General features: G+C 40.4%; 1 protein-coding gene across 5 annotated transcripts in view; it reads left to right on the top strand.

Annotated features, from left to right (window-relative positions):
- The window catches only part of LOC113034572 (phosphofurin acidic cluster sorting protein 2), a 45,859-nt gene that overhangs the window by 15,765 nt on the left and 16,599 nt on the right, over window positions 1–13,495 (top strand). For 4 of the 5 annotated variants that reach the window (XM_026189234.1, XM_026189237.1, XM_026189236.1 and 1 more), the window contains exons 2-6: window positions 1,978–2,065; window positions 9,300–9,389; window positions 10,101–10,226; window positions 11,875–12,037; window positions 13,320–13,411. In XM_026189234.1, coding sequence (XP_026045019.1) covers window positions 1,978–2,065; window positions 9,300–9,389; window positions 10,101–10,226; window positions 11,875–12,037; window positions 13,320–13,411 — 559 coding nt within the window. Of the gene's footprint in view, window positions 1–1,977; window positions 2,066–8,264; window positions 9,216–9,299; window positions 9,390–10,100; window positions 10,227–11,874; window positions 12,038–13,319; window positions 13,412–13,495 lie in introns of those variants that run through there. The other variant, XM_026189238.1, reaches the window with a different exon arrangement.

Here is a 13,495-nt window from a genome sequence, read left to right as displayed (position 1 = left end):
GGGAGGATTAATGCAACTTGTGAAGGGCTCCTGCAAGCCCCTATTTTTATCTTGAGCGTGTGCCAGTGTCTACTAAGTGGAAGGGAGACCACACACAAATAGCAGCCCCCCCCCCCCCCCCCCTCTTCTGTTAAATCACACACTGTCACAATCTTTTCTGAAACTAGTTAAAATGTCCTTGAATCATTGTGTACTACTTATTTTACCACACTGATTAGTGTTTTTGTGCTACACCTGGTTTGTCACTGAAATCACAGTTTGAGTGGCAAAGTAAACTGGCTCTATGTAGGAGCACAGGGCCAGCCTGGCACCAGGCCACAACAGATGGCCATGAGTTTCACTTACAACACAACACACTGGCAGGCAGGAGTGGTGATAACACTTCTAATAATAATAATAAAAATAAAAAAAATTCCCAGTACCCTAGGTGACCCCCTTCAGCGCCTGAAGCTGTTTTGATTACATGTGAATCAGAGTCTGGAGAATGAGTGTGTGCGAGGAGAGATAGCTGTGATGGGATAGAGATGTTGTTAAACCATCAGCCCTACTTTCGGTCTCTCTCTCTCTCCTTGTGTCCTGACAGAGAGCTATGGCCGACTGATGAGTCATTCTCACAGGAAGGCAAGCTGAATCCGTGCATTACCTAGAAGATTTACCATTTAATTACTCCAACCTCAAATAGATTTGCAACTGTTATTCCAAGGCAGATGAGGTACTTTATGTAGCCAAGTGGACTGTCATCACTAAGTGGGCCTAGAGAGAGTCATCACAGGAACACTGAGTTCGTGACCTGTTCAGATATATTTTTTAATTCATAATTGAATGTGTATAAATATTTTGGGACACTTGGAAAAACCTCCCTTGGAATTTATTGGTCTTTATCTCATTTGAAGCCGTATAATAAATTATAGTGTTATTATACAATTTGTTCTTAAAATCTTATTTTAAACTGTTATTTTAATTGTTAAAGCTATCTTTGAGCCTTTAGCAGCAGTAAAGACACAAAAACAAAAAAAACAAACAGTGTTCGTCATCCTCCTGCATGGAATAATAAACAACCACTCCATTTTTGTCATCTGCAACACCGCATTTTTCTTTGTATTGAACAGTATGAGTCTTTGTGAATCATAGTCGTCTAGCAGGAAGTGCCTGGATGAAGTGAGTATAGCAAAGTGGCTCTTGAAAAAAAAAATTGAGTGATTGATTTGTTTTTCTTTCTTGTCTGCATCTCTGGCTCAAGCTGATCACAATTTAATCCAACAGGGCTGGTGGGAAAAGTGGGTCAGGAGGAAGTTTAGTAAACTTGGCCTAAGAGTTGTTGACTTTTTTGTGGAGTATCTCACTGCAGAGGGAAGTTTCCTTGGGGGGGAGCTGGTGTGGGTGAAAGGAAGCAGAATTGTGAAATAGTTGTATAGCCGTGAAAGAGGAAAGGAATTTTGTGTGTGTGTTTGTGTGCATTTTCTTTGTGTGTGTTTGTGTGGGGTTTTTTTTCCTGATTAAACATTATGTGTTACTGTGTTCGATTGCTTCGTTGTATTTCACCCATCCTGGATCACAGCTTAACAGCTCCCACTTTAAAAAAAACCCAAAAAAACAAATTTTTCCTCATCTTATTTAATCATAAACACGGCAGTGAATCCCATAAGCCTCTCTGCTCAGCATTTTAATGTGTATTATCATGCTCAAACAGCATTTGCAGGCTTCACTAATGGTACTTTGTGGCTTGTCAAAGCATCTGTGCTATGCCATCTTTTAGAAGGAATTTGCCCATTAACCAGACAGTATGAATTGTAAAGCAGCAGTACTTTTGTGTATCATCTGTTTACAAAAAGGCCATAGATTTTTCCCTAAGGGGACACAAAGCTGAATAGAAGTAGCCTTGAACACTGAGATTCCTCATCAAGTAATGAAGGTGCTCTTGTACTTGTGCCTTTACTCGGGTCTTTTTCTCAACCTCTGTTGTTTTCTTTTCCACAGGCTTTGCACCCTCACACTGAAAAAGCTGGTCGTCCTCAAAGAACTGGATAAAGAGCTGAACTCTCTGTCTATAGCTGTCAAAATACAGGTGGGTGGGTTAATCTCCCTAGTGTGATTGGAATAACAGGCTCAGTTGTAAGATCGCGGTGTGTCACCATCTGGAGTCTGTGCTTCACTGCTTCCTCTTTACTTGATGCTGTTGAATGTAATTGCAAAGCCTAGACACTGAGAAGACAAGCTAGTAATCCTGCTGGTTGATTAAAAAGAAAAAACCTCCCTAGGTGAACAGGAAGCTGTGGTGAGTCACGTGCTCTCAGGTTCCTTAAATGGCAGACTGGCATTACCATGCTAAGCAGTAGCATTAGCACCTTAAGACGGATTGTGTATCTTTCATTGATTGCTTGTGCATGCACGCCTCGCCTAATCTCGGTGTTATTCAACATTTCCGTTCAATATATTGTATGGAGGTTACTTTGTGTGTGATTTTAATGTCAGGTTTAAAAAAGCTGAGTGTTTTGGACAGTTTTTTTTAAATAAATTAATTCTCTGTCAAAACAACGACCCCTAAAATATATGAATATGAACAAGTGTTTGTTTGGTTTTTAGACCAAATTGCATCAACAGAGACCTCACTTAACATGATGAAGCCTGGGTTTACATGGAGATTAAAGTACAAAGTTGTACTGTCATGTTTTTTTTACTATTTCCAGTTAAATGTATGATTTATATATATATATATATATATATATATATATATATATATATATATATATATATTAGGGGTGCAACGATACACAAAATTCACGGTTCGGTTCGATACTTTGGTGTCACGGTTCGATATTTTTTCGATACAAAAAAATGTTCATGCATTTTTAATTTGTCATTTATTAAAATTATAAATATATATTTTAACTCAAAAGTACAGTTTTTAAATTTAACCCTAACCCTTGTGCGTGTTTTTTATTTTGACAGCGAATGCGCACCTGCGGACCACTTATGTGCAGCCCTGGTTATTTAGCTCGTCATATTGCAGCCACAGAAATTCTTTTGTCCATGAAACCATAAAGCTGCACTTTCTTTTTGCCTTATAGTCTCATTTGTCATAACTTCTCCGTTTTGTGGTAAGCTTTTCTTTGGCTGTCACTTCTTCACCCTGACCTGTCTTATTTGGCTCAGCAGAACTGAAATGCTTTTACACACGCACTCACATAAGCTCAGCGATTCTCTGCACGATCAACCTCTCACATGTTTAAGCTGCGGGAGATTTCACTTGTCATGTTTGCATAGTAAGCTAACGATTAATAAGACGATGTCAGAGGAATTGGTGCACAAATTATCATCACTCACAGATCAGTGCTGTCGCTCTCTATACACAGTTCGCGCGATTGCAAAGTGAAAGCAAAAAAACAAGCGCAAATTCAAACGCGACTTCAATATGTCACATATTGACAGTGGCTCACCGATGCCAATGACATAATTACCCAGCTACATTTCTGAAAGAATGCAAAAGCATTGACATATATTTTTCCTACAATAGCCCGACGGGCAGGGAAGAGATAGATTTTGGTAGCCCGACTGAAAAAATCGTCGGGCTAGCGATATTGCAAGCCCTGTATCTGATTGAGGAATCACTCATCTTTGGAAAAGAGAGTTTATTACAGAGAAATGGCTCTTTCCAAAATAAAAGCTATACTATCCGCTTCTTCTGGGCTATATTCTCAGCAGCATAAGGAGAATCATGTGCTAACAGCTGTCTAAATGACTCGGCTAAAGTTAGTAGCATGCTTGCTTTTTTTTGTCTGCTTCCACTTGTCTTTGCACTAGGATGATGTCGGCGTAAATGTGCAGTCATATTCGTTGTGTTCCCACTAGTGCTTTCAGGTTAATCTCGTTGAAATGACCTTAACGCCACAACACGGCAAATCTCCGTTAACGAGCTACCGCCGATCGCTCCGTGCATGGGGCTAGACGGCCAACACGTTAACAAGCTAACTGCGCTAACACACTAGTTCACACCAATGTAATTGAGCATTGCATGGCACATTCAACATACTGTTTTACTTTAGTCCATGACTCGCTTACCTTCAGGGTCATACGTCACATGAAAACCAAAATAATTCCAAACGCCAGATCTGAATGAGGGTCAATTTGCCTGTTGCAAGGAGAGCTTAACTTCTGTCTCGCTAGCTTGCCCTGCGCTCTTCCTTCTGACTATGCTGTCTGTGTTGAGCGCTCAGTGGATCTGCGCTGGACAGTGCAGCCTAGGCGGAGTAGTCGAACACAGATTCACTGAGCGCTCAACACAGACAGCATCGTCAGAAGGAAAATTGATAAAATAAATTACAAATGTTGTATTGTTCGATACATATGCGTACCGAACCGAAAGCACTGTATCGAACGGTTCAATATCGATACGAATATTGTTGCACCCCTAATATATATATATATATAAATAAAAGACACTTTATTTTTAAAAAAATCCACTCTTCGTTATTTGACCTTTTTTTTTTTTTTTTTAAATCCCATTCTCAAAAGTACCCCCCCTTTTTTTAAATATATATGTATTTAATTGAAAATTTGTCTATGTAGTACTGGACTGGACAATTCTGTTCTAGAAGGAACAAATCATCCTCTCTTTACTGTCATCCTGAAGGAGAAAGAAAGCAACCACATGTGGCTTGATCCATGAGCTACACCGTCTCCAGAGCGTGAAATCTCTCCATTTCTGCTGAGCCGCCCGGAGGACAGCAGAGCGAAGCTCTGTTCACGATGGCTCTGGAACTGGAGCATTAAATGCAATTTCTAGCAGGTTTGGTTAGAGAGAACAGAGACATTGAGGGTATAAAAGAGACAGTCGGGGAGGATGACAGAGGAAAGGAACGGCTTTGTTTTCAGTCAGTAAATGACAAAGCTTCATTACTGCATGTCATCGGGTTGTCTCTGCAGCATGGTCCGTGGCCTTCTCTATTCTTTCTCTGGGCCTCATTAGGTTAAGTGGTCTGCATGCACGCACAGAGCTCATGTAAAGACATTTGGATCGTCTGCTTAAACTGAAGCAGAAAGAATGATGACGTTGCATTTTAGTCTGCAAAAAGTTGTTTTTGGTTTTTTTTCTGGCTCTTTTCAAGTAGCTACGTGTAATACATATTTTTCCATATGTTGCTTCTACGTATGTACTCCATGATCCCAAATTTTTTCCTGTCTTTTGTGTACAATTGACTGAGGCTGTGGGCAGGCCTCAGTGTCATCTGGATTATGATAGGAGAACATCATTCATTTCTCATTTTAGTGCAAGTTGTTGTCCAAAGCACTTCCATTTGCAGTATACTTAGATATGATCCAGTTATGTGTTTGTGCATGTTTGACTTACACTGTGTTGGGTAAAGGCAGAAGCCTCAAAACCTTTAAAATCTATTTAATACAATTTCACATTGAGCTCTCATCCCTACCCTTAATCCTTCTCATTACTGCAACAAAAAAAGGGATGGGGGTCCAATTAAGGGAATTGAAAATGTCTAAAAAGGAAACCTTGAGACTGTATAGTTGAACTTGTTTTCACAGGCTTGTAAAGCTTGGGAGAAGGTCTGTAACATAGCCCATCTGGCCCCAGAAAGACAGTCAAAGTGTGCAGCAGGGGAGCGAGGATGAGAGAAAGGGAGGGCCAAAGGACATTCAGTACAAGCTTTCCTTGCCAAGGCTCTGTATTGTTAATGCATGTCATGCAGTTTCAGAGTGTTCTGCTTTTGTGCCTTGATTCATTGTACTAGCCAGTAAGCATGAGGGTGCATATAAGGCCTCTTTATAGAGCTCAAGTTAGTGACAAGGTCAGACTTGGACAGAGATTTGACCTTAATGTTTTATATAAATATATCCATACTTAACAAAAGCTGCAGGTACTGTCGAGGCACTGGCAGCACGTTCCTCTCTGGAGCATATCGTGCCATTAGGTTAGATAGAAAAAGAAATGAATGATTGTTAAGAGTCAGCAACGGTTAACATCCTTAAACCCTCAGTCCTTTAAAGTTTTGTGTCTCACCTTCTGCTTTTTAAATGCACATTGTTCTCTATCGCCTTTTGTGAGTTAAGCTAGAACATTGCATTGTGTTCTTGCTGCATTGAGTTTTAAAGACATAGAAGTACTTAAACCAGTTCTGGATGTGGACACAGTGGAGTGCTTAACAATTATTTTATGAAGCTAAAAAAAGAAAAAGAGTTCTTGTACCCCGGGGCAATGTCATATTAAATATGTTAAACACTTACATAAGTGATTTTCCTACTGCCATCCCACATTGTGTCATAGAAAAATAGTTTATTACCCTTTATTTTCACATGATTGCTCAGTACTAGAAACATAGCAAAAGGCTTTAAGTGTGTATAATGCAATATATGTGTGTATGCATGTGTGTGTTGTGGTGATACATATCTGCACCATTATATTGCTAAAACTTTAAAACGATGAACGAACAGTCCGATCATCTAATTACTCTTTTTTTTCCTGGGTTGCCAGGGAAACAGTCAAAGTAGGTTCTTTGTAGAAACCTAGTTACTGCTGCTTGTACTAAAACCTTGGTACTTTCTCACTACTAACAGGTTGTGACTATGTGAGAGGATGTTTCCATAGTTCATCTGTTAAACTGTGAGTTTTAGGCTCAGCTCTATCTTCGCTGTTACAGCACCTGCAGATTCCTCTGTCAGTCTCTTACTCTATTCTTTCCCACTTGTGAACAAAACTCATGAATTACTTTTACTACTTGACTTGAGGCAACTACTCTTTCCCAACATATGGCAGGCATTCCACCCTTTTGTAACTAAGGGCAGTGGTATCAGATCCGGAGGTGCTAATTGTCATTTCACCTGCTTTACAATCAGCTGCAAACTACTTCAGCGTCTACAGTGCCTATAAGTTTTATGCTTAAAAGCTGCAAATAGAATCTGTGACAAAGCTAGGTCTGGTTTAGCTTAATTTGTACAATTTGCCAAAGAATGTCTTGAAAAGGAAGCCACTTAATCACAAGGACATACAGACAGATCCACGCATTATCACTTAGAACAAGATTTTACAAGCCATCTCATCTGAAGTATATTGCAGTGTAAAGTGACCCCTCTGGTGTCTTGTGATGATTCCTCAGCACACATTCAACTATTTTATTTGGTATCTGTTACATGATTTGGCAGCTCTTGCAACAGTCAGATCCAATGTCGTACCCACTGCGTGGGACTATTCCATGAGTTTCTCTCCTGGGTATTAAGAGAGACACTGGATATCCTCACTACTCCATACTGCTCACCAAGTCTTATTTAATTCTATCATCAGATAGAGCACATACCTGAACTAAGCTTTGAGTGTTCATGACATTTTTGTAGCTGTCAATGGGATGACACAGCACTGCTACTCTGGCAAAACATCAGGAGCCAAAGGCTTGACATGCTATTTATTTCCTCATAATCACACTTTAGTTCCCAATTTTAAGTTTATAAGAGGGAGAAAAAGACGCTTAGTTGTGGAAATCTGTAATTTGGCAAGAAACACGAGAGGCTTTAATCCAAGGCATATCACAGAAATCTAAGGAACTGCTGAGGGCTGAGACAGGTCATCTGAGGACACGCTGTGTGTTGCTGTCTTTACAGTTACACTTAGGGAAGAGGCGGCGTTCAGCCTGTGCCATTTAAATCCCCCGAGAATGTTAGGTCACCATATCATTGTGCCAGAACCCAGTACTAGCTTAGGTGATGAGACTTTCTCAACCGGCTTAACAGACAATTCTCTACAAGAATAGAAAGCATTAGGTAATGAAGCTAATTTTGGTTTTGAGTAGTAGCTTGAATATCAGTGGAAGTAAAAAGTGTAATACAATAGCTGTGTGAATGTATTTATACTAATAACTTTCTTAGTGTTATGCTCTTAGTTCTGCGTGAACTAGAGATCGCACTCAAAGTATGATTAAGAATACTCACAGCTGTTTCCAATATGTTGAGTATAGCAGGCTTTTGATTAGAGAGTTACTGTTTTAAATATATTAGCACAAGCTATTTAACTTATCCTAGTAGAAGCAAAGGAGTTGAGGACTGTTTGTACTAGGCTACCACAAGGCGCAAATCTGCATAAATGTGTGAATGTGAAGGAGGCTGGTACTAAAATAGGGTATGCACACTCACTCACTGTTGTCTGCATTGATAACCGGTTAAGAAAAAACACAAAATATGTGATTTGTTGGGATTTTTTTTTGTCTTTTTACTTCATTGATTTTTGTGTCAAGGATTTTTAGTCAATTTATCAACCAAGTAGCATCTAATGATTTCATGTATGTGATTCTTTTCTTTTTTTTAACTGTTATTTGTTTGCCCTGATGAAAAGCAAACAAGCGCTTTCAGCCTTGGTATTGGATATCTGCCAGTACCAAGTACCTGTCCAATACCGGTGTTAAAATAAAACACTGTGGTCCTTCACCTAATTTATTTGCAGAAGTCTCATTTCGGTTCATTGCGCCATTTATGGTCTTACTAGTTCCAATTCTGTATCCTCGCAGTTTCACTGTGGGTGCACGACTTCACATGTGCATTACTTATGTAGTGTAGCTGTAAAGCAACAGTCAAGTTGAGGACATGTCATGTTACAGAAAAAACAAAGCCTTCCAAACAAGTTAAACACTGACAGCAAAACAGACAGAAAAGACGTCGTCGTCATCAACAGAGCTTTTATCAATTCACATAACTGCTGTTGATCATAAACTATGCAAACAAATAAAGAAAAGCTGTTGCCTCCTACATGCTGTTAGCTCTCCTGCTAGGAACTTGTGCGCTGCTTCTAATGTGTGGCTGCAAACAAAAAACTAATTGAATGGTTTTGATCAGTCTGTTGTCAGCATTACCTGATATATATTTTTTGAGCCGGGATTGGACCACTAGTCCTTCCCAGTGTCACATTGGAACATCCCGGTCGTGATCGTCTCACCGGCCACGACTGTAACTCTAGCTGTGGTTTTAAGCAATGAAGAAGGGCTGCGAGGCAAAGCCCCCAGCACATGTCCACAGGAAAGCAGTGTTTAAATAGCTGTGCCGAACGCTGACCAGGTGTTTCAAATTTCCACCAATTTCTCTCAGCTCCGGAAAGGATCCCCCGCAACACAGAACAGACAGTCGCGCCGCAAGAGGGCTTGGGAGTGTAACAGTTCCCAGTTTCAACAGCAAACACTGTCATTTTTATTTTTAGAACAGGCTTATGGTGTTTTCAAGTAAGAGTAAGTCACTCCTGGAAGTCCCTGGGTGTGATGAGTTTTTGTCTAGCATTTTTGTGACATTTTGCTTTGCTTTGTCTCCTACAGGGTTCTAAGCGTCTTCTGAGATCAAACGAGTATGTCCTCCCACCCAGTGGACTGATGGAGACAGATCTGGAGCTCACATTCTCACTGCAGGCAAGCGCTCTGACATTATACTGTGAATTCTCACACAAATATGGCGGTTACTTGAGGAGCAAGAGCGTGTGGAATCTGTTGTCTACCCCATTTATAGATCGAAGTTCTGCAGCATCTCCTGTGTTGTTCTCATTGACATTTTTAAGGCATTTGTAGACTGCAATAGTAGAATGCAGTTTACAGAGGTGAAAAAATTAAGTGAACGAGTTTTATAAAGTTGTATAAAAGATAAAAATGCACAAGTTCAGAAGAGTAAGAACTGGGTGAAAATACAGTGATGTTGAGTGAAGGCTTGATGCTGGTAAGATGGAGATGACATGTAAAGATCTGGGACAGTGTGACTTCCGAGGGAGGCAAGTACATCCTAAAAGGTTGAGAAAAAAGTGACGCATTTTTCTCATAAATGCATTTATGGGCTCTAGTTGTGAAAATTTAAATTCTTCAATGGCAGTCCAAGGAGCACAGTGGTTGGTAAAATACCAGATGTATCTGATGACTAATAATATGCCTGTTGCCACAGTATATACTGCGTTTGATGGCAGTTATCTGTGGGGCATCTAAACATTTGTCAGATCAGGATAAAATACTGCCTGGAAGTAAAAACAGTCAGAACTGTTTTATTTTATAAGTATGCAGCAAAAGCTCTTACGTTTTACAGGACATAATGAATTTATTATTTTGCTTGTCTTACTTGATTTGTCTTATTTTCAGTACCCCCATTTTCTGAAGCGGGATGCCAATAGGCTGCAGATTATGCTGCAGAGGAGGAAACGTTACAAGAACCGAACCATCCTGGGCTACAAGACTTTGGCTGTGGGAGTTATCAATATGGCAGAGGTACTGCACAGTGCCTTAACTAAGGCAGCTATTTCACTCACTTACTTTTGTTTCATTGTAAGCTGTTCTTGAGGAACATTTCATTTTGCTTGGAGCCTGCGATGGCATTCTTCTTTCACAGTGATTGACATGGCTATTTGCTTCTGTTTATCATGTCTTGGTTGCCAGAGAGAGAGGCCCTCCTGTGATGCACGTTTTTTTTTTCTCAGATGACTCAGTCATCACACATATTGCCGTATGAGATTATGAACCATCTGGATCTGCCTTCATATGCACTTGTATAAAAACAGTGCAGTCAGGCATGCTGTGCAGAAACACCTGAGTGAGAGCTGGATGTTTGTTTGAAGTGGAATATTTTTTTTTTGTCTTGATTGCAGTCCTTTAATGTGAGTACAGTGCTCAGCTGGATCCTGCACGTATCTTCGGCCATCAAACTGCTATATTTGACTTTCAAAACGGCCGTATTTGTTTTTCTGTTATCAGTGTTGATATCAGACGTTGAAACTTTGCTGCAGTCGTTCCACTGTATTCACTCTCTGCAAACAAGCAAAGATCACTGATCAATAACTGTCATCCCCTCAAAACTGTACAAAGCCGAGTGTGCTCCATGGTTGGGTGTTTGTTTTGTTTTGGTTTGTTTTGTTTTTTTTGGTGGTGGTGGTGGTGGTGGGGGGCGTCTTCAAGACTGCCATTAGGTTTAGACATAATTATTGAGTTCTACATTTATCTGTAGAAAGAAAAAGGTGACAGTTCTCATTACAGCTCCTGATGTGCCTCTCCAAAGTTATTTTCCAGCAGGAGCCCCAGGACGGCAATTGATGGACAGACTAATGCATTATTGTATTTTAAAATACCACTCAGCTGTTGTGCTGTTGGTGCTTGCTGCAATGAAGCAACTCCCAGACCTCTATGAATAAAGCTAGATAGGCCATTATTGGATGCTGTTGGGTAATTGCGTTGTCATCTGCTGTGGCGTAAACCCTCTTGTGCCCTCATTCTGAAACTATCGAAGCATTGTGTAGGAGGAAGTCGCTTATTGGACTTTGAATGGAACATTCAAAGTGCACCCCTGTCAGCGTTTGAGCAAAATGAGCCCACTCTCTGTACAGCAATTCATCAAGTGAAATATTGAAAGCACCCCACAGATGGAGCTCGGAACGAAAGCTCATTCCTTCTCATCTGATTCAAAACAGTTTATGTAAACTGTGTTATTCTGTTTGTCTGGGTGATATGCACAAATTGGCTTGGATCCTCTAGACATTCAGTTTTTGTGCTAATGAAGATTTATTTAGAGGTAGCATAGCTGTCTGCTTGTAGTCAGTTGGTGTAAAGCAGTGTGGCAGAAGCCATTTTGATCTCTGTGGGATCGTTATCTGCTCTGTAAAGAGACAAATTCTTCCATCCTGATTGTCTGCTGCGAAAAATGTTTGTATTTTCAATATTTGATCCCTCCTGCTCCAGCGTATGCATAGCAAGTATCGAAGTCATGAAGTCTCAGCAAAAACGTTAAAAAAAGAAAGGTATAAGGAACTTTTCAGTGAGGGACAAAAAAGGACTAAAGTGGGGGTTTTTATACCTCAATTTTCAGCCTGTCATTTGAATGGATTCTAAAAAATTATTCCTGGCCTCAATGTTGAACTATGTCCAGGTGATGCAACACCCAACAGACGGAGGACAGATTCTGGGTCTCCATAGCAACGTAAAGGAGGCGCCAGTGCGTGTGGCGGAGATCAGCGTGTACTCTCTTTCCAGCCAGCCCATCGACCACGAGGATGGTAGCGGCCAGGCTGGCCGCAAGACCAAAACCTCAGGTGGGCACAGCAATCTCTCACCTGCCTGTGTTGGGTCTGTTAGACAGGCCTGCACCCATGCTGCCCAGCCAAGTTCTGCTTGTAATTTTAGCCAGCTCACCCTACTCAGGCCTCTTTCTTCCCTCCTTCCACATGGCTCCTATTTCCCAACTGAGGACAGAATAAACTCTATTAATCCCAGGCTGTGCTGTGGCCAAGGATATGTTATTCTCTTTAGCTATGGTTGTAATGTTGATTTGAGAGTTGAACAGATGTAGGGCCTATTACCTTACACAACTCTAATTCTGGACTGAGGAGAAATACTGGGCCCTATTCGGACTCCGTGCTTTTATCCCGCTGTGCTGATCCGTCGCTGTTCTGGATGTTATTAGGGAGGCCGCTCTAACATAACAGATGAGCTCATGCACCAAGTATTAAACTGGTGTCACTCTGAGGGAAGAAAAGATGTTTGCCTTTCTCTCCTCTGCAGTGATCTTTAATAGCATCCATCCCACCTAGGAACGCAGAACAGGATGTTTGACGGGCAAAAGGAAGTCTGCATTAACATTTACCAAAAAAATAAAAAGTAAAGATATTCCATCACCTGATTTGCCCTCAGCTGTCAAACTAACAAACTGCCTCTTTAAAATGATGTCCAGTTCAGATGACACAGAATTTATTAACCATTAGACCTGAAAACTAAACAAAAAGAGCTTTTCCGTGCATTTTTGTATTCTCATATATTTTGCCCATTATTCTTGTCCTGTAGCCGAAACAGTCTACTATTAACAAACAGAAGAACATTAGGCAGAAAACTGAAAAACCTTCCCCGCACAAAATGTAAAACTGCCTTTGGCCTCACCCTGATATGTGTGAAAAATGGACTAAACATTTAATAACAGCCTGATTTACATCTTATTAGCATTATGCAGTTTGGTATGTGTAAGACATTATGCTTTGCACTGGCAGGGTAAGAAGAATATTTAGTGAAGAAAACCATGTTAAACATTAAGTTTAGGAGGTTTCACTTAATAAATTCCTGACCAGAACAATTTTTAGAACCAGAACCATTGTTTTATTAGATATTGCAGTCATCTTGGATTATTGTTTCACACTTTGTATCTCTGTCTTTTGAACTTTTAGAAAAGATGTGTCTTTTCAAAACTTTAAATTTTAACCTTTTTGGTGTAATGCTGCTAATGTTAGCCTAGATATATTCCTCTAGACTTATACCTCAATGTGTTTGTTTGTGTGTGTGTGTGTGTGTGTGTGTGTGTGTGTGTGTGTGGTTGGCGTACCTCAGACCGCTCCCCAGATATGGATAACTATTCTGAGGACGATGACGACAGCTATTCGTCAGAGCAAGAAGCCAGTGATGACGCAGTTCACGGCCAGGTTCGTGCCAGAGAATGTTTAGATCCAGACAAATGTATAGTACATACACCAAGAAATAAAATCTCCCATATAAACAAAAGAAGT

The sequence above is a fragment of the Astatotilapia calliptera genome, chromosome 13 (assembly GCF_900246225.1).
Source record: "Astatotilapia calliptera chromosome 13, fAstCal1.2, whole genome shotgun sequence".
Classification (NCBI taxonomy): domain Eukaryota; kingdom Metazoa; phylum Chordata; class Actinopteri; order Cichliformes; family Cichlidae; genus Astatotilapia; species Astatotilapia calliptera.
The sequence above is the reverse complement of the archived record's forward strand: the minus strand, read 5'-3'. Positions and strand labels throughout refer to the sequence as shown.